At 30.5% G+C, this 20,255-nt stretch overlaps 1 protein-coding gene across 4 annotated transcripts in view; it reads left to right on the top strand.

Moving 5' to 3' along the window:
• tfc (triforce) overlaps positions 1–20,255 on the top strand; it is a 113,093-nt gene that overhangs the window by 83,386 nt on the left and 9,452 nt on the right. The window contains exons 1-3 of one of the 4 annotated variants that reach the window (XM_068762086.1): positions 2,400–2,488; positions 8,938–9,129; positions 15,507–15,607. In XM_068762086.1, coding sequence (XP_068618187.1) covers positions 9,030–9,129; positions 15,507–15,607 — 201 coding nt within the window. In that variant the 5' untranslated portion in view covers positions 2,400–2,488; positions 8,938–9,029. Of the gene's footprint in view, positions 1–2,399; positions 2,498–8,937; positions 9,130–15,506; positions 15,608–20,255 lie in introns of those variants that run through there. The other 3 variants (XM_068762088.1, XM_068762087.1, XM_068762085.1) reach the window with 3 other exon arrangements.

Raw genomic sequence — 20,255 nt, 5'->3', positions numbered from 1 at the left:
TTCTCTATCTCTCTCTTTTCAGCACATAGACGCCCACTGCTGGGCATAGGTCTCTATCAAAGATATCTATGGGGGTATATACCACAATCACCACGCGTGACTGACGGGTTGCCTATCGCAGTGTAATATTATACGCAGAGAACGCTGCTACAATACAAAAGCGATAACATAACTTTGACAGATGTTAATAGTTTTAAAATGAATAATTGATGCCAATTCTTTGTATTACAATAAAACAACCATGATAACCACAGAGCAAATTAAAACACGCGTTCTTTTTACGTTACTTAAAACTAAAAAAGCGTAATATTATACGAAAAATAAAAAACAAACAATAAATATCTCGTACTTTTAGGGCTGCGATCAAAATATAGTAACATTATTACTAAAATCTTAAGTATACGAAATAGAAAACTTATTGTTGCAAATAAATGGTTTTTATTGATAAAATATTAGATTATTAGATAAAGAGATTATTCTGAAATACGTTTTATTTATTATATTTCTATGACAGATATTCTTTTGAGTTCGTCAAGACGACTAGTTCTAAAAAAATCAGTGGTAAGTAAAATATAACATCTCGGTTCTCATTCCTGTTTGAAATTATTGTAAAACTTTGCTTTGTATCAAACAGTATAAAGCGCTTCCTACGTTCCTTTAATATAAAAAGATCTTTTATTCCGAATAGCAACAAGCCAGGGAGGCAGTCTCATTAGAGCTTTTACAGCGTAATTGGACATTGCATATTTTAAAAGGAAGTAACCTATTCATTGCTTGCATGTTACACGATCTTTGTTTCATTTAACAAGAGCGAAGGAAATGTATGTTCTCTTATTTAACGATATCTTTACGACACTTGAACGTGATCTCTTACTACGGTTTCACATTGCCTGGACGTGCTATGGGCTATGTTCGAGATTTTTCTACGAAATAGGATCAAGAATGAAGAAGTTTATAGATGAAGGAAAGTAAGACAGAGACAGAATCAACAGATTAGCAAGTAGTTGAAATTGTAGTGAGCAGGACGAATAGTGCGCGGAACAGATGGCTGCTGGGGTCTTAAGTTTCTAGAGTGAAAGACGGACCGGCAACACTAAGGTAGACCATCCACCCACAAGGTAAACACGCGACCATGTTAAGATTATGGTAAAATACAGGTTGCTTTCGTCTGATCTTATTATAAATCTTAGGGAAAGGCCTATGTACGGTAACAGCCATCCTACGGCTTGAGTGATGAAAAGATGGTGATATGTTTCATATTTGGTTTTGAACTTTGTGATCTATCCAACATATATAACCAAAGAGGCTGCGAACTGTTTTACAGCCACTGAAACAATAAATAATTTGTAAATCAATTTTCATACACACATAGTCACCCTGAACATGTTATTTAATAACACTAAATTATGTTTAGGATAGAGTCTATACGGGGTAATATATATTTAGCTGTATATGTTAGATGTTTACGAAAAGGCTTTATTCATGTTTATGAATACAGCCTGCAAGCTTTTCGTGGCATGATTAGAAAATTATACCTACCATTTTATCAAAACGTGTTTGAAAATTTTCATAAAAGAATCTACTTTGATATCATTAATAGTTTTATAATTGCGAAAATCCTATTATTTTCAATATAACAATTACTTGCAGAACTTTCTAAAATACATTAAATAACAAGGTTATTTTTTAAAAAAAAATTATAAACTAGCTTACACAATATTTATATCGTTATATTTACACTATCAATAGTTTTTAATCTGGAATCTGTATGGAGTAATGTTTGTAACAATAAAACAGTATTTACATTGTTTTTTATATATTAGAAATATGCACCAGAATCTAATGATTAAAAGGAAATAACCGAATTCGAGATAAAACGATTACAGTCGTTGGAGAAACGAAACCCGGATATGCAATCAGAAGCCGAGTAATCCGACCACGAGGCCACACAGCTGTTAAATGTAGCCGAAAACGTAACGTGAGTCGCGTTAAATAGCAAACTAAAACAAGAAGTAACTTAATATATTTTAATTATATTTTAACTCGCACATGAAACTGAATAGCTAATTTAAACGCAATTATAAGAAGTTAAAAATGTTTAATTATACTTTTGGACGTAAAGTATTAATGTCTATTAACGTACACACAAAGAGTTACATTATTAATATAAATTAAAAATTACTTTCTTCCTATTTTTGTAAACTTTTCATGGTGAATTATATATCATATGTTAAGAGGCCTTGCAAAGGTCAATTCAAATTAGAAGCTCTGTGAGAGCGGCATTTGCGCCATCTTCGGTCGTCAAGACCACGCTTGATCGCAAGAATGTTGCTTTCAATTCGAAGGTTACATAAAAGCTTTGCTTATTTTATCACTAGCGACGCTTAGTAGAACCGCCACAACCGAGGCGATCGCGCGTTTTGACTTGCGCACGCGCGGTATAACTATTTTTTTTGTGTTCGCGGTCTTTCAGCCAGTGATTAATGAGGTTAACGTGGTAGAAACTTTTTCATATTTCATACACCAAATTTTTTTTTTTATTTATTTATATGTTATTTATTTTGTCTATATATTTTAATACGAATATTAATCCTTACTTAATTAAATATGACAAATATTTCGTGTCCTTGACTTTAAAGTGACAGGAACTGAATGTTTAAATATCACGTGTTGCCATAAAATCTCCGATACCGATATTTTTTTTTATTTATTAAATTGTTATCGCCGTTGTTGCTAAAATTATAATTATTCTAATATGAAACTTAAATCATTAAAAACTCCTATTAATTAAGTGAATAAATTCAATTATCACAGGTTTAATGATAAGTATGAAATTTATCTATTTTTAAAATTTTAAGTACTTAACGATAATGAAAAATCTTGAAATATCGTTATATACCATGTGTTTTACACTGAATGTGTTTAAAATTTTCAAAACATGCTTATATTAAAACTAGGTTCTAGCATCTTAAAGTGTTATGTATAGTACAGTATTTTATCTTAAAATATAATTTATATATTATAATGACTATTTATTAACAATTAAAATAATAAATGAAGGCCGCGGAAATGAACATTACTTCATCCATTCAAGTTATTTGGTATGCCTCATAATGTTGCAAAGTAAGTACCTCCTAAAGGTACTGGAATAATATTATTTTGGTTTGCAAGTAAAATACCAATGTAATAAACAGGTCGAGTTGCGAGTTTTATTCGATTCATACATTGTATATGCTAATTCTTTGCAATATAATTTTAATAAAAGAATTGGAAATAAAGTAACAAAAATGCATTTTGTTAGTAACTTTTTGCAAAAAATTGTTAGTTACTTATATCTACTATCTTGTTAATTTTACTTGATTTATAATTTGTAACAATGACATTTCGTGTTATTAACTTTAAATATCAATACTGAATTTTAATTTAAATTAAATTATATAATTTACTAAATCGTAGAATCTTTTATATTCTCAAAACGCAATTTAAAGATTTAATAAAAGTTATCTATCATGATGGACGGCTTAAAATTATTGCAATATAACAATAAAATTGATATTTTAGAAAATGTTAATTAGATTTTATCATTTTATCGGGAACGTTTTTATTTAATCGGTTAATTAAAACTACACGGAGCGGATATCATTGTTTGACAGTAATTGAAAGACTATATTTTTTATTTAAGGCTTATCTATACCGGTGTGCTAGAAGCCGATGATGAATTTATGTAACATTAAAATTACATAACTTGCTTGGCGTGCGTGCGACGGCCACTAAATAACGAGCGCATGGGAAACGTCAATTTCCTTTGAAACTTAACCGGATGGCTACGTAGACCAGTGCAACTTCGATATTTATAAAATCGATGTCTCATACATATCGATTTTATAAATATCGATTTTACATTTAATTTAGATATATTTATTAATGAATCGTCGTTTCACGCCCACTCCAAGGTATAGGTCTCCCCTAAAAATATCTATGGGGCGATATACTAAAATCGCCACACATGGCGGGTTGGCGATCGCAGTGTAGTGTTACGGTACGCAGAGGACGCTGTTGCCCATCCTCTGGAAACTTATTTTCTGGGCAATGGTCAATGCTATATAATTAACGCACAAAGTGTGAATTATATTAGATCGTATACAGATCGCATGTCTCAGTCCTTACCGCTGGACTACCACTGTTCACCATTAATGAATAATGACTAAATAATGTAAAAGGTGAATAAGAAGTGGTGGTTTGGAAGAAGAGACAGGACCTCACTATAGTGTATTATTATTGTTAAATAAACCTTGGACCGAAAATATGGCTGGTGTGATAAATTTCGTTCGTCGCGATCTCTCTCTACAGAATTTCTTTTATATTTCAGTGATACACAGAAAGATAAATAATTATTTTCACAATTCGGATTAAGACATATTAAAATTAATTATTATTTTCTATCTGTTTTTGCTTACTTTGTAGAGCCAGAAGTAATTGGCCAGTGGCAATCTAATAGACAAAATATATTTTTGTATGATAACTAATTATTATTATTATCGGAAATAGTTCTAAAAGCTATAACTAATCAGCCCTATATAAATAATAATATATAATATAGTTGAATTTGTACGAAAATAAGGAGTGTTTTGGTACACCATCTTTAACGTCTTTGTTTAAAAATACTTAAACATGTCTGTAATATAACCCTGTAGTATGCAACTTTCTATGTGTTTTATTAAAAGCAAGGTATTAACATTTACATTTCTTTACGTCACGGTCAATGATTGTGATCATAAAAAATAAAAGTGCATAAAGTTGTATCGTAACGAGGTATTTTCAAGTAAATTATTAAATATTTTATTGCATTTACAGGAAGTAGGAAGGTAATATAGGACATTCGTTTAAAAAATAATTAACACTTTTTTTCTTTTAAGCGAGATCTATGCACGCACTAGTTTTTGTCGAAAATAATTTAAAAGCTTAGCGTATTAAAAAATACATCGTGTAACATCATAGTGTTCATGATTTGCCATTTTTTTAAATATTATCTTGAAAACAACCATTTTCTAATGTTTTGCTTAAATATATTGTTTTTCTTACCATTTGCATTGAAAAACATGCTTTTCATTTCATATTTATTGCTATATATTCATACAAATACACAATAGCGCAATCCCTCTAGAACGTGCTAGAGAAATAAAGCCTGTAAGGCCGGCAAAAGCAAACATGAGCTAATCAGAAACAGACTTCCAGAGCAATAATAGTAAAATCATTTAATATTTGGTATGGGAGAGAGGTCGGGTCGGTGAATGTGATTATTGCAAGGAATTCTCCTTAAACCTGCTTTACAGGTTGTTAGCCTCGCTCACTGTACTCAGTATCCCGTATTTTTCTATCGCAGAAATATTTAAAATATATCATACATATAAACATTATAATGTATATTAACTTATATTATAAAGTAAATATAATTTTACTAAAGGTATTCATCTTATTTTATAAATTTCTAACCTTAATACAGTTATGACGTAGTTATAGGATGTTGCGAGAGATTGCGTACTATGTTGATATCTGATAGGCTTTAGCAAGTCAAGCATTCCAATGTCTACGTTGCACTGGTCATGTCTACGTTTAAACTACGTTAATTTTTAGAAATCGAATCAAAGAAATTTTTATTTAACTTAACTTTAACTTTATATATCATGGACAGAAATTATGACGTTATCATTGTTATTAAAATATGAATCTGAGCTATGGACTTGAAATTCAGTAGGAATATTACTATTCTGTAATAGTCATGGTCAGCTGAGAACCTTTAAACCACACGAAGTAAGAGAGACAACTATTTTTTGGAGTCTCTACCACTATTTTGTTGTCTCACATGCCTATCAGGCGCTTTTCAAAAATGCTTAACTTATCAAACCATCACTTCAACTTTAAATATTTTAGTAACAATATATACGATATAAATATTACTAACATTTTTAAGTCTTTACATATAATTTATAAATTTAATTAATAAAATTAATATACGATTTCAAAATAATGAGCAAAGAGGAGCATATATAGTACATCGCTATATCATATATATTTATTATATCTTTAAAACATACAGCACATAAAATAATTTAACTTTAATTACATTATTACTTCGTTTATTTATTTCTTATAAGGAAATGATAACATAAAAGATACATAAGCAACAAGTCATATATTTATTGGTTTATCGTATAAATAACTAAATATTAGAGAAATCCATCATGCCACAGACTATTTTAGAGCAAAGGTTAAAAGTTAAAGTTTTAAGGTTAAGCGTTATATCAATGCACGAAATATAGTTGTTAATAAAATGATGGTAAATTGCTTATGTCAATCTGTCCATAAGAGTTTCATAAACTATTGAACCACTTTTAACAGAACTTTCACGAACATAATATACAAATTCATATATGAAAAGTGTTAGACCATTTCATCAAAAGCTATTACTTCTTTTTTAAAAAGACACAGACCAAAAACTCCAAATTTCGTTGATAAATTGCCACCGAAGTCAAAAAAATTAACTAAATATAGATATAAAATAGTGTATATAGAACTATTGTATTACTTAAATTATTAACAATCAGTGATATCTATACAAAAATAATAATGGAGAAATAAATATCAACTTAAAATATTAAAAACATGTCAATATCAATTTGTCAGCCCCACTCTTGTCAAGGCGTCGAACGATGAAAACTTGTGGTTTTCAATCTCTAGAAGTATTTAGTTGGATTTTCATTCACATTTGTTTGCCTAAAATACTCAATTAATATATCAATAGTGGGGAATTAAATATCGACTTATATTATTAACGATAGTGTCATTCTGTTAACCTCCGACAAGATAAAAACCTTGATTTGGGCATTTTCATCCATATTGGTTTTTTTAAATACTCGATTAATATACCAATGATAAAGTATTAAACATAGGCTTACATTTCTAATGATTACGTATTGCTATACCAACCTTTTAAAAATACGAAAACCGCAAAGCAAAAAAAAGTTTCAAGGTTTTATACTATTTTCTTCTATATACAATTTTTCCAAAAAAAGTCTATTTATACATCAATGATAGAGAATTAAATATCGACTTTCATTACTAATGATAAATCATTATGTCAGCCTCCGCAAAAGATAAAAATTACAAAGCCCGATCTTGAACCGCTTTATTATAACGAAAAAAAAACATCCGAAAACTCACATATATCATCACCGCATTAGCATATTGCTCCCCAAATGTTAATACCATCTTTAAAGGTTAACGATTTTTACAATGTCAAATAATTAACCTTTTCGTTAACTGTGTTAAATTCTATATATGTAATAACTACTTCATTTGAAATAAAATCATTAATTTTATTTCGTAATATAATCCTACAACAAGAATGAACATAAGTTTATTTTTACCTGAATAATCTTATTGTTTATTGTTCTGAGCGGTCAACGTTTCGGTTTTAAACACATTAAAGGAATTCCGTATTTCACAAAACTGACGGAAACTGCTCCACAGGACCCTGGCTTGGGATTGTCTTCGAAGGTAAAATGTGAAATTTAGCATCGACTCCTTGCATAGCATTGAAAGCTATAAGTAACTTCTCAAGGAACTAGCGGAATGCGTTCCTCTCAGTTTTCGTTTTATTCATTGTTTATTTGCTATAAAGTTGTACATTGATTAAAATAAGAATCTCAATGGTAACTTATTGGTCTTCCTGATTTACTTTTGACATTATAAAAATATTTTACTTTCGCATTTTTAAAGATGAAATTTAAAGTTCATATATTTATTTAGATTAAAGAACAAACTCCCACTGAACATAAATAAAACCATTAATATGTTTCTCGAACTTTGTTAGCCTTTTAAAACTTTTGTTTCATTAAAAATAAAACATTAACCTAGATTCAAAATAACACGTGTTTTTGTATCTTATTTTCATACATTTTTTTAAATTATTGCTTTTTTTATAGTTTTCTATAGTCTCCATAAAATTGGTAACTTTATGAGCAACTGTGTACAGTTTTACAATACACTGTGCACGTCACTGAATTATAATGTAATGTAATTTTTAAAACTTTATTTAACAAAATCCTTTAATCCTTTAAGGATTTTTAAGCTTGTGATTTGCTTAAACTGCTATATGTGCCTGCCCACTTTGTGATAAACTCTTCTCATGTGAAAGCGCGTTTGGTAGCAAAGAAAAGCAAAGCACCCTGGTAGCTTTATATTAAGTTGAAGAATGCCATTCATCTAGGATGCTAGTCATCCTAATTATATCACATTGGGTTCACTATAATTTATTAAAAAAATTATAATAAATAATTAAAAAGTAAACTGTATTATACAGGTTGATTGATTATGGACCAAAGCTTTAACGTGAACGTTAATTTCTTGTCAATTAATGTATATACACCCTACCCAAAAACAATGGTTTCAGGTTTAATAAATAACGTAATTATAATATAGTAACATAGATGGGTTAATTAGTTCGGATTACTAAATCTAAACAATAATTATTGCTTATTTTCTGTCCCTGCAGACTCTGTACTGCTAAAAATATTGGTTTGTCGCATTCTAATAGGTAATAAAAATCAATGTAGCTTATTTCAGAGTGATCACTTTATGCAGGATGATTGGAAAAGGTGTAAAAGCTTTACAGTTTTTTTTTTAAATAAATGAGATATATGTTCACCGCTTTAAAGTTTTTACAACTATAACCAATCTCTCTGTATATATTCTATGGTATCAAAGATTTTTAAAGTCGTAATGTCTACGTTTTCACATCTCTGGCATTTTTTATATATCGACAATCATTAATATGTTACGAGTCCATTTGCTCATCTTCCCCGTAATAAAATTATATTCCATATTCTGAAAAAGTTCTACCAAAAGTTAATCTCATTGATTACTTTGAATATACAGATTATCTGAATTACGGCGTAACATTTACCTCAAAACACTAGTCAAATTTGATACGCAATAAACTATCATTAAAGTGAATTAACTACATAAAAATGCATCAACGAATGTGCGTGCTTCTAATGCTGATGTGCTGGATCGCTGACACGAAAACTGTGAATTTCCCGACTTCGTTGAACAGCATTTCAAAATCAGGTAACCAGTATGAACAGTTTAGTGTCATAGTGTTAATAATGACTATTGTTTTTGTAAACATATGCTTACCAACAAATGCGAAACGTATTCCTTGTATCCATTGATACGTCGTTTCTCTTTTTATAACAATAAATAAAACAAACTTACCAACTCATAAGGAAAACAGACTATATACTTTAAAAAAATTCTAATTTATCGGTAATTTTATTGCTAACCGTAAAATTAGAAGACGGCATGACTAATTTGTCTTCTATATTTAAAAATAATAGGAAAATATAGTAGAAGCAATCTATTATTCTCCTTTAAAAATTAGTCAATTAAAAACTTTTTTAATTGTGAAACATTTGACGTTAATTGCAACTAAATATATTACAATAAAGCATTAAAATGAAAATATAATCATCGCATTAATATTAATATTAATTCTATCCATTGCACGAAACAGAAATTTTATATATCTTTATTAATTGTCATACTTCATTAGTAAGACAATAGACAAATAAATAGTTGAGTTTTAAGGTTATGAAGTGGTGACCACGGTATGCCGAGCGCAGGACCTTCACCCAGAACGTGGACAGACGATCTTGTTTAGGTCGTCGGAAGATGCAGGATACAGGCCGCTTACCGGTCCTTTAAGAAATCTTTAGGAAGACCTATATATACCCTATACCCCAGCAGTAGATTAAAGGACTTAAATGGTTATAAGGATAATGACATGAATAAAGAAAGATCACTTTATTTTTTCTTTTTGACTTTATCAACCTTATATTATAACTTAGATATACATATATACATATTATATTATAACTTTTGGCAATACGAATTCTATCAAAGCGAAATCTTAAAATATATCAAAAAGCCAAGCCATCTAATAATAAGAGATTTTCCTTTACACGCGTGAGAGTAAATACCCGGCTCAACAGAAAGGCAAATATTTACCTCATTCAGAATTTGTAGCGCCGGTTCGATTCCGGATATAAGTCGAAAACGTAACATTCAGTTACACAGATATATAAATTCTTGTGCAATTTATATTCTATTTTATGTTAACGTTTAAAACTAATTAGTTTATGATATTTTTCAAAATGAGACCACAACAAACAAAAAATATCGCTTATGACGTCGGCAGTTAGGGCTGAAAGGTTCTCGAGTTGCGACCATGAGCTCGTAGACGCGGCGTGGGTGGACTTTAACTAAAGTTGACCGAGGTGAAGTTCAGGTCATATAACGCGAATTTCATCATTTTTTGTCATAGTGGCGATCTTTGTGGGCGGCCCAGGCCTGGTATGACGACGAAACATTCATCAACAACTATGTAGCTTTCATTCTAATTTAAATTCTTTTTACACCTGTAATAATGATAAAAGTAATGACTATTAAATATTTATAATAGCTTGTTATAGAACATATTGCGTGCAAGATTAACACTAAAAATATTGCCTTGAGGATTTTGACCCGATCCTTGCATTCAATTTGACGTACATGAGTCATGTTAATAGCATGACATTCTGTAACACCTCTAGATTGCAAGTTGAGTCACGTTTCAAATGTCAAGATAACACAGGAACTTACACATCTCTTTTTTAGTTTTTAATTAGTTACCCACAGTTTTTACGTGATATAATTATTGAAAAAACAGTTGAGGAACAAGTTTTTAATTTATTTTCAAAAATAATAATTATGAACACAATTAAGGAAAAGACAGAACAGAATTATTGACATTACATAAAAAGTCTATTGAATATTACGGATAATTTAGCATAAAATTATTTATTATTTTATTTTAAAGAGCACGTTTGGACGCTTGTGTCGATTCGCAGCGTGTTTTTATATTGTGCAACGCTAAAACCGCTTGTTTTCGAGTTCAGAAGTGTACAAATCTATTCATAATAACGAAAATAATTTAAAAAGAACATTATACCTAGGGTAATAGACGACAATATACTATAAGATATTTATAGCAGTATATATGGCTCTCGTGCAACTATTTCGGTAGGCGATTTGTGACTGTGGAATCAAAAGAGCCATCAAACAGGAGTATATCAACAAAATCGTGTTTCAATTTGGAATAATGTCACTGACATATCAAGATATTTCAAATTATGACAAAAAAAAATTCTGTATACCTTTACTAAATTTATCACAAACTCGCAATAAAATTTTACAATACTGAAATAATAAACGCAGTATATACAGTATTTTACTTTATAAAATTATGTGTCAACGTATTAAATTCAAAGTTCAAATTTTATAAAACAGAAACAAAATTTTCTTTTCAAAGTAATAAATAGGTCGGACGGTTTTACTAAATTATGAGTTTCAAAATTCAAATTGTATTTGCAGGTAAATAAAATAAAAGTCAAAATATCTGGCCTTTAATAGGCTCGCACGATTTTACACGTTTCTTATTGTACAAATCCAATTTAAAGGTCGTCATCGTTTCTGCCCATAGACGTCTACTGAAAAGTATATAGGCCTGCCCTAAAGATCTCTATTGGGCGATGTACTATAATCACCATACTTGTAAGGCCTGTAGATGATCACAGTGTGTTATTATGGTTGGCTGAGAACGCTGCTGCCAATACTCTAGAAACTCGTTTGTTAGTGGTAGCAATCCCATATAATTAATGCACAAAATGTTAATTACTTAAAAGACTGTACCCCGAGAATCGAACCTACGACCTACGATCGCAAGTCTCAGTCCTCTATCGCTGCGCTACAACTGCTCGATTAAAATGTGACAGAGTCAAAAATTATTTTCCAATTAAACATTAAGTTTCAGTAAGGATACAATGAAAAAAAACTTAAAGACTACAATCGGTAATTGCAACAATTAATAATAAAGACGTCAAAAAATTCGATAATGTGTAAAAACGTGATAGCTATAATCCGCTTCTTCCTCATTTATCCACTCGACCACGGACGTGTTTTAACTTTAAATCAATTACGTGTCACCGAAACCGTGTTCACTCATCGATCAACAACCGATTAATGATGGAATAATAAAACTTGCTTCTCGTTGATCACTTTAAATTCTCTCACGTGTCGTCTGTCTACCTGAATGTGAATCGATGGAGGAAAATGACGTGGTTGTCGGTTCTACTGAGTAATGTTAATGTTTTGAAACAACACCCATAGATGTTCACGCTGACCTTTATGTACATCTTTCTCAATGTTTAGCCAATTATGATTGAGTAAAACCTGGTAAAATTTGAACACTGCTCGGGCAAATTTCTGTTTATTCTCATCTCATTGGTCTTCGATGTCATTTACACAACTAGTGGTTGCGCCCTGAAGGAATGTAGTCTATTCATTTATCATAGCAACAATTATGTCTCAATATACCTGCGTGGGTATAACAGATGAGGGTTACACGCAAACTGCTGTAACATACATCGTCATAATTATTAAACCATTTGTTACAACCACTCTGTTAGCAGATTATTACCTTTGTAATCATTATTAAATGAATAGTCCTTGTTATTTTAAAACTAATGTATTCTTTTACTTTTCTTTTCTTTACAGTAAACATTCTCCTCTGTCTTAAAAATTATCGTATGAATTTTCTTCTAAGAAAAACTAGTCCTTTTTCATTTGTAAGAATTTCTTAAGATATAATACGGTTTCGGGATGAATGTTTTTAAATGTGACATAAAAACCAATTGTCAGTAAACAGTACTGAGTTTCTTGCTCTTCTATATCGATATTCGTATATCGATAAAGGAGACACAATTTGATATCAGTTTCTATCAAATAAGGCTTTTATGTATTCTACTGCTAACGTACAAAATTATTACAATAATGGTACAAACTGGGAAACTAGGACCAGTTGTCAAGGTACTTAGATATTTTTCTTTATCTAACATCCTTAATACTTTTGAACTGCTGTTTTTGGAGATAAACCGATACCTTCGTCTGTGATATTCATAATCGAATCTGTTATTTTGTAAACAACTAGAATATCAATTCTTCAAATGTAAAAAAAACTTCTTTATAGCTTATTGTAGGCTAATTATAATGTCGTTTTCAAATTTATACTAACACAAATCACGTGCATTATCGCAATACATTCGAAATTCTGATATTCTTGCATCAAATCCATTATAACGTGCGGATGTGTTCTAGTTATTTTGATAAGTTGTGACATTTTCTCATTATCTTTGAATTACAAACATAATATATGCATTGCTTTATTAGCAGTCGAAACGCTCGTATCTTTACTTGGCAAAAGGATTCACAACACTCCCTCCAAATTCAAGTCTCTTAGCCTTGGAGCTACAAAATATATTGTGACGAGTCAGTACATAGATTAAAAACTCTTGTACGTTGTATATCACGTGTCATTCAAAACATTACACGAGATTATTTATTACTTATAATCTAGTTAGACAGGTGATAATCGTTTAAATAAATGGTATAAAATACTTGTTTGTGAAGAGACCTTGCAACTAATAACCTAGTGTACGTTCAATAACCTAAAACAGTAAAGGCATAAATCTTCTAAAATTATACGAAACGAGTTAGACGAGTGCGATTTTAAGACGTTATTAAAATTAATACACAGCGCATTTCTGATCAATCATTCGCCCGGTAGTAACAGTTTTTGATGATCTAAATAAGAGAAGAGAAAGAATTAAGTAAGGATAAAACTTTTTAACTAGCCAACATAACCTGCGGATTGGCAAGTAGCAGTGGCAGTAGGCAAGCCATAAAGCGCGCAGAACATATAACCGCCGAAGCCTTAACGTTCTGGATTAGAGACCATGGTCGTGCAAGCAGAGTGTAAGACGTCACCCACAAGGTGAAAAGACTTTTTAAGGTCGTCTAAAAAAAGAAGCTAGATGGTTGTTTCCAACGGGTTCTATGGATGTCGTATGGCTAAGTGATGATGATGAAATGCCTTGTATTACTCGAAATAGTTTTAGTAGTTTATTTCTACCTAATTTATGATCAAAAATATGATAATTATATTTTATTTGGTTATTTGAAAAATTGTCAGCTTATTTATATGAATAAGATAAAAACATTAGTATTACCATATTAAAATGTGTAAAAATCCATTTTTTTTAATTTCTTGTTAAGTTTATACAATTAATTCTAAATAACATAAATAAAACTTAGATTGCAAATTAATTGTTATAATCAGATAGGTATAAATGCTAATTAATAACTTCTAGGCTACATCATCATTCCAGTCATAGGAAGCCCGCTGCAGAACTCAGGCCTCCCTCGAAGACTTCGAATAGATTTCTAGTTAACTAGACTACAAGTTTTAATATATGTTAATAAAAAAAAACATATTCATAATGAGATCTAGCAACTTATTTGAGCATACATTTCCTTCTTCAGTCCACGTTCTTCCTCTAATAATATTAACACGACACAAGTCTAACGATTTATTCTGTTGTTTTCTATAAAAGTTAAGACACTTAATATCTGTTATGGATGGTGAATTGGTGAGTAGGAGGTGATTTTCTAATAAACAAAACTTTCGTGGAATTGAATTACCTCATCATAACTCAACAAAGCACTTACAGCTTACACAGCCGTCAAAAGCATTTCGGAGGCGTGGCGGAAGCATGCATCGTCTTATATCTTCAGTGAATAAAACAAGACAGGCTAAACAAGCAACTGAGGTCCGCCTTAACATGTTTTCAATTCTACTGCGTCATTGTTTCCATTTTATCTTTTTTTCTTCACCCAAGTTGCAATTTTATCATAGTAAACTTATTTTAAAATTACAATCCTATATAATACGAGGTTACAAGTGGCATCATAGTTTAAAAACCGTAACCTCGGCTGTCATTCTTAAGAAAATTAAAATCAATTACAAAAAAAAATATACAAACTAATGATGGGTTATGTATATGCTGACCTATTTGAATATATTCAAGTTAGTTAAGTATAAAAAGTTAGGTATATACGCTTATTATGTTCATAAGGTTTTAGTGTACCGTAAACCGATATTTAAATTTTTTATTTAATAAATTTAATGATTTTTTATCGTCTACTCGTGCGTTGATATAATAATAACATATTTCTTTCATACCATACAACAAAAAAGACTCAAAATCCCGATAAATATATTGGAAAAAATAAGACTATATATAATAACTAACTAACGTACTAATTAAATAACTAAACGCATTCAACAATTAATCTGAACAAAGTAAAAAGTATGCTAATAATAAATACACATTACACACATATTCTTGAATTAAACATATGTTTATTTCATCAAAATTCAAAACGTGTTGACTTCATTTTTATTTCTTACTTTCATTCTTTATAACTCCGCATCTTTTAATTTGATATTAAAAATTTCAGAACCATAATTGGAAAAGAAATGTAATAAGAACATATTTTGCATTTTTCAGAATGTTCCAGCTGCAGTGAGGACGAACTTGGTGTTACGCGGTGGACAATGCCTCTATTGAAAAGTGGAGAGAAACGATACTACCTAGGGATTTTCTTTAAGGTACCTATTCCAGATAAAAAATATATTATAGGTCTCATACATCTTTAGTGTAATAATTTTAACTATTAAAGTGTTATCTGTCTAAATGACAATAACAAACATTAAAAATGTAAATCCAATCATCAACCCATTACAGGAATTTCCACAGATATAGGGTTGGGCGGTAGTTTTATAAATCTTGGATAGTAAATAGTTTATTGAAATCTATTTATCATTATTATATATTTTTAATGCAAATTCTTAAACTACACTGCTTTGAACTACATTCCAAATAATTCATTGTAAATGGTTACTTAAACTTAACTTTGATTTTCTACAAATTTGTAAAATAATTCGTAAGCTGATTTTAAGACCTTTATTTGTAAGGATATGTTCTTTACAAATAATGGTCTTGGCCATGTTAGTAAATACTACTAAATTGTTACTAATACTAAGTGCCGTGGGTTTTCCATAGAAATTACCAAACACACAAATTATTTTAATAAACAGGAGCAATAAATTCGCGACAATTGCTGACTGACGGTCATATATAAAACATCAAGTATTAACTTTTTTTCGTATCGTAGACTTGCTACATTACACGATGAAGAGACAGTTCATTCATATACAATTAATCATTTGTACGAACATGTAAGAAGTATATAAAAGTTAAACTCCCTAACTTGTAATGGGATACGAACACGACAAAAAATTATCAAGTTTATAATATAAGTAACTAAGCTGCTCACCTTCCCACACTTAAAAAAATTTTGGCCAGGTTTTACATATATCTATAAGAGCTACATTTTGAAAATTTAATTCACTTGCTAAAAAGAATAAATATAAGTAAAAATCTCTTATATTTATATAAATATAAAGATTATTCAGAAAATTTGTTCTTATCCACAAAAAAATTAAAGACATGCTTATGAGATAACTATATAAATTGTATGAACATATTACATATGCACCCGGATTACGAAATACCCAAACAAAACGTAATATTAATTTACGTAATTACATTAAGATCGCAACTCATTACGACGTCTGGTAATTTTAATTTCCCTGAGATTTTTAACGCATTCAAATCGTAATTTCAAAAAGCGCAAGGAGACGATCTGACCTCGCCGCTTATTACATCCTATTTTAAACGTTGATTGTCTTATAACGTAACGTGCACCGCAAAAGGCCGCTTCTTATTGCGTTATAATTTTATTATTGAGAAACTTTAATAAATTGCCGTATCCGGACGAACATTTCGTGCGTACAGTGAATTTATAAAATTGGCATTGGTATAATTAGCTTATAATTAATGTTCCTTCGTAAAATATTAAACGCAGGAGTTACACAGGGAGATTGGAAAGCTTTTAAGGTCCATTATTAAGAAAAAGCTTTAGCGTCTTTACGACTATTTCCAAACTGCTCGTAAAAAGTGATCACTCTGAAATATGTTACATTTTTACCCATTAGAACCCAACAGGCAAATAACCATGGGAAGTACACAGCCTGCAGAAACAGATAGTAAACATAAATTAATTTTAACATATAATAAGCCAAATTTTGAAAACGCTTTTTCTTGCTTTATTATTGTATCATTAGACAACTTATTATTTCTGAAACCATTAATTATTCTAAATAGGGTATACCATTTATTAATTGATTGTTATAAAAATTAGCTACACATTCACTCGCCTAGAGTTTGACACCTGTAACCAATCATCCTGTAGAAGAAGATAGAATACTTGTATTATGTTCGCTTTATATTATAATTGATTGCTAGTGCCATCAGTAAACTTTTGCAACTCACGTTAAGTCAGGCAAGATGGACAAATATCAAACTGTCTGTTTTTAAATATCTCATGTGCGTCTTGTCAATAGCGCTATATCCTGTCATATAGCTCTTATATCTCAAGCGAAGAGAATAAAGAAGGATGAGAGTGCTGTGTCAGCAGGTATATTAAAATGTGTAAAATGATTTCGAATCCTTTCGTCATCATCATAATTATTTCAGCCAAAAGACGTCCACTGCTGTTATAAGCATGCCTAGAGACTTCCAAAAGCACCAGTTGGAAGCGGCCTACATCTTCATCCTGTTTTTAAACTTCTTTTATAGAATGGTAATGTTGTAAACTGTAGAATTTGAAAAAAACTCATTACTTTACAAATTAATTACTTTACCTTAAAATGTTACAAAACGAATTCCATTTTTAACAAAATAATTAATTGAACTTTTGAATAGAATTGTTTAAAAAATGTGGGTCATATGTCTATAGCGAATCTGTGTAACGGTCAATTTATCAATAAAGATTTCTCTCAAGCGACCGCAAAATTTTATGACTATTATGGTAGATCGTTTCGACTCATACGGTTTACGCAAAACCGCTTGTACCATTTTCCTGTTAACTATAGACCCATAGTCGGTGGCTTAACACAAAAACGCTAATAACGAAGCACGCGCGCAACAATTGGCCATCATCGGAAGAGTGTCAAAACGTCATCGGTTACATAACTACGTACTCAAACGTATCTCGCACCCGCAATGTATTGACGGTGCAAAGAATAACATTGCGATAGCATTGTTGCTATAACATTTATCGTTTTAAAAACATATTTACTACTTCGACTATGATATAGTTCTATCTTAAGACATATTTACTACTTCGACTATAATACAGTTCTATCTTAAATATTACATTTTGGTTTTGCGATAAATCAAAGACAGATTTATTTTTAAAACGTAACAATAACAAATGGTTACGCGTAATTTCGCAAATATGCTCAAATTTACATATTTAACAGAAGCAAAGTTCGTACGTATACAATATTAAATTACAAAAATAAATTTAAAAACAAAAAAAGCATTACATTATTTTACAACAATAGCATATAATAGATTTGCTTCAAAAATGTTAAAAAAATGCTATTTTATGCGTTAAATATAACAGTTTAGTTATTTCGTTAATATTTTGCCACCACTAGTGTCATCGCGATAACGATGTCGAAGCATGTGTTTGATTGATTGTAAAAAACTTTCTCTTTCATCTCAAGTGTTTGCCACGACGGGCCGTGTATATCAATGGGCGACCATTATGATTTTAAACGTGTGTTTATACATTTTTGTATGCCACTTTCACTACCTTATGATGTATAGACCACATTACAGTTTTGATTTTGAAAAATGTACACAGCACGAAAATTGGTTAAGCAATATTGAATTAATAATAAATATTTTAAAAATAGAACTTTCTAGATAAAAAGGTCAATGAATAGTCTAAATTTACAATAGTTAAGAAAATAGACTGTTTTATAATTATCTAACATAGTATAGATAGTAAATTTGAGTCAAAAAATATTTTCTTAACACTTGCGCTTTAAATTAATATAAAATGAAGCAATTAAAACATCTAATAAAGAAATCTTCTTATAAAATATGTCACAGGTAATTACAGGATCCATAGATGAACGAAATTAACCGAACCCAGCGGATTAGCATGTAACAATGTGCAGGCTTCATAGCGTGCAGAACTGATAGCTGGGACCTGAAGTTTCTGGAGGGAAGACGGCAAGCGTACCCTAGTATTTCCACTCACGAAGTAGACAGATGACCTGGTTAAAGTTGTCGAAAAATGCTTTATCAATTCCATTTCCCAACAGTTCTGTTGGACGTCTAAATGGCATTCCTATATCTAGCAGTAGACGTCCTCGCGCTGAAATGATAGAGATGAATTAAATCTACAATGGAACATTTATCAAATAGTAGTTCGGTTCCAACTTTGCTTATATTCTTTAAAGAATTATTTCAGTTTTGTGGGAGCTTGGTCCACTTAATAATAAGCGGTCTATATTTCGTAGTTTTTTATTCAAAACTTCTGTAATCAATATTTATGTTCATAATTATATACCCGAGATAACAGCGTGATATTTACAAAAAAATGGCGCCGTGATCGAAAGCGGCCAGGTAACAAAGGCGATTGAGACGTTAAAACTGCTACTTCGATGGATTCGATGATTTTTTATTCGATTTTTAGTTTTTATTCAGCGTTCTTAGAATCGTGTTATAAAGTATACGGTAGCAAAGTCAAATGAAACCGGTTTCTTTGAAATATTACGTTGAGATATAACGAAAGGCGTGGGAATCCCGGCAGCTAAAGTCTCTTTATTCTGCCGTTAGGACGTGCTTCCGATACCCGGATCTGGACGTCTTTGAATTACGACATTGGTCACTCAAATATCATTAACACAAATGAGTATAACAGACAAGTTTTAACAATTTTATCTAGATTTTCAAATCAAAAAATATTTGTTATAATCGGGAATTAAACATAAATCAGCATCCTTATTATCTATTAATTATATTTGTTATTTATTTTATCATTTCATGTTCCATTTTCTTATTTTATTTTTGGTTTATTTGTATCACTGCAATTTTTTGGTCTCATATACTTAATTACTCGACTAATCGGACGCATCATTTCATTTGTTTCTCTTGCGTGAGAAAAATTCCTATGACGAACCATAACGGAATTGAATCAAAAAAAATCGCTCATAAAACTGTTACACGTCAAGGCACCAGGACCAGTTTCACGTATCATGAAAGAGGAATGTATCAACCCAAGAGAGGTTACAGATTCCTACGAGTTTGCTTCTCATAAGTAAGAGGGCTCTAGTA

Source organism: Battus philenor, unplaced genomic scaffold, assembly GCF_028537555.1.
Source record: "Battus philenor isolate CCGP_79_NKW_IND1 unplaced genomic scaffold, ilBatPhil1.0.hap1 SCAF_16, whole genome shotgun sequence".
In the NCBI taxonomy this organism is placed as follows: Eukaryota; Metazoa; Arthropoda; class Insecta; order Lepidoptera; family Papilionidae; genus Battus; species Battus philenor.
The sequence above is the reverse complement of the archived record's forward strand: the minus strand, read 5'-3'. Positions and strand labels throughout refer to the sequence as shown.